General features: G+C 45.5%; 1 protein-coding gene across 1 annotated transcript; it reads left to right on the plus strand.

Annotated features, from left to right (window-relative positions):
- Positions 1 to 1219: 1219 nt before the first annotated feature.
- LOC117940247 (nuclear factor NF-kappa-B p105 subunit-like) lies at positions 1220 to 1995 on the plus strand (the record flags this gene model as incomplete). The annotated part of the gene is made up of 2 exons (XM_034865593.1): positions 1220 to 1409; positions 1819 to 1995. Coding segments are annotated over 2 exons (367 nt in total), but the record flags the coding sequence as incomplete, so codon positions are not given.
- Positions 1996 to 2109: the final 114 nt, after the last annotated feature.

Here is a 2109-nt window from a genome sequence, read left to right on the forward strand (position 1 = left end):
CACACACACACACACACACACACACACACACACACACACACACACACACACACACACACACACACAAACACACACACTGGGCTCAAATATGAGCAATAAGAGAAAGTTAAATTGAATCATTTATATTTTAATTCAACTTGCCAAACTTTAATCAATTGCTTTGAAAAACTGAATTTGAATATTATAGTTTGAGAGACTTCTGTAACGTCTGAAGTAGCCTCCGAGATGCTAACGAGATGCTAATGAGATACAACGAGAATATAAACAGCATTGCAGCGGATGCGACCTAGAGGACCTAACAAACGCTACTAGCTAACAGCTAACAGACGCTACTAGCTAACATCTAACAGACGCTACTAGCTAACAGCTAACAGACGCTACTAGCACCGACTAGCACTGGTCACTGCTGTTGTCTGAAAAACAACAGACGGGACAAGTGTTGCGTTTAGGTAAACTAGTAAACCTCAAGACCGACGTATAACCGACTGCTATCTGTTGAGTTGTCCTCCCGTCCCCTCGTCCTATGGGACGTCTCCATCTAGAACGGGGTGCAGGGAACTACTCTGATTGGCTCCTGAGCAGACGGTAGTAGCGGGAGATGCGCTATGCACAAAACCCGGAGCGTTCTATGAAATGACGCTTTAAAAAATGTAATCGCTCGATCACGCAAATTTGATCGTGGGAAGTCAAAATCGTGGTCGTGATTAAAATTCGATTAATTGTGCAGCCCTACACCAAAGGCGGTCAGTTCAATGGTGTTTAGATGCTAACGAGAGACTTCTGTAACGTCTGAAGTAGCCTCCGAGATGCTAACGAGATGCTAACGAGATGCTAACGAGAGACTTCAGTAATGTCTGAAGTAGCCTCCCAGAGGCTAACGAGATGCTAACGTGATGCTAACAAGATGCTAACGAGAGACTTCTGTAACGTCAACATAGTTTAAATGGACCTACTTAACCAAGTTGGTTCACTGCTAGCTTAGCTACAAGTTAGCATCAAACACAACAAAGGCTGTCAGGTGAATGGTGTTTAGAGCTAACGTTAGCATAGCATCAACCATAGATAGCTACAATGTTTCTCAGATGATTTAGTCTTCTGTTATTGTTCATAATGTAGTAAAGTAGTTATTATTATTATTTCATGTATTCATGGTATAGCTTGAAATTGAATTCATTCATTTGGAACTGAAATCCAGTTTCTGTTATTGCTCATATTTCAGCCTATCCTGGCCATGGTACGCTGGGCGAGTTCTTGTCACTGGATGTCATTGACCAATCAGAGTGTGTCTGTTGTTTTCTGTTGCCAGGGAAACACCAAGGTGGACAGCTTCACCTTTAACGGCTCCACCCCCCTCCACATCGCTGCAGGGCGGGGCTCCGTCAAACTGACCGCTCTCCTGATGGCTGCAGGTACGGCACGCACGCACGCACACACACACACACACACACACACACACACACACACACACACACACACACACACACACACACACACACACACACAACATGGTTAGCTTAGCATAAAGACTGGAAACAAGGGGAAACCGCTAGCTTTTTCTAATGTCACATTTACGTTTTATCAGTGTTCTGTACATAGTTGCATAAACGGTCAATGCAACAACTCAAATAGTGTCTCTGTCTGTCTGTCTCTGTCTCTCTGTCTGTCTCTTTGTCTCTGTCTCTTTGTCTGTCTGTCTCTTTGTCTGTCTGTCTGTCTCTTTGTCTGTCTCTCTCTCTCTGTCTGTCTGTCTGTCTCTCTGTCTGTTTGTCTGTCTCTCTGTCTCTCTGTCTGTCTCTCTGTCTCTCTGTCTGTGTTCAGGTGCAGACCCTCAGAAGGAGAACTTTGAGCCGCTCTTCTTCAGGGAGGACGACAGCTGTGAGGAAGAGAGGGAAGATGAGGATGAAGGCTACATCCCAGGAACCACTCCTCTCAACATGGCCGCCAACGCTCAGGTACCCCGCCTCAGAGGGACGAGATATGATGTCCCTGCACGATGTGAGGGGACGGCAGCATGGGTCCCTTTGCAACAAGTAGCATATAAGATGCTAACGAGAGACTTCTGTAACGTCTGAAGTAGCCTCCGAGATGCTAACGAGAGACTTCTGTAAC

Source organism: Etheostoma cragini, unplaced genomic scaffold, assembly GCF_013103735.1.
Source record: "Etheostoma cragini isolate CJK2018 unplaced genomic scaffold, CSU_Ecrag_1.0 ScbMSFa_2026, whole genome shotgun sequence".
In the NCBI taxonomy this organism is placed as follows: domain Eukaryota; kingdom Metazoa; phylum Chordata; class Actinopteri; order Perciformes; family Percidae; genus Etheostoma; species Etheostoma cragini.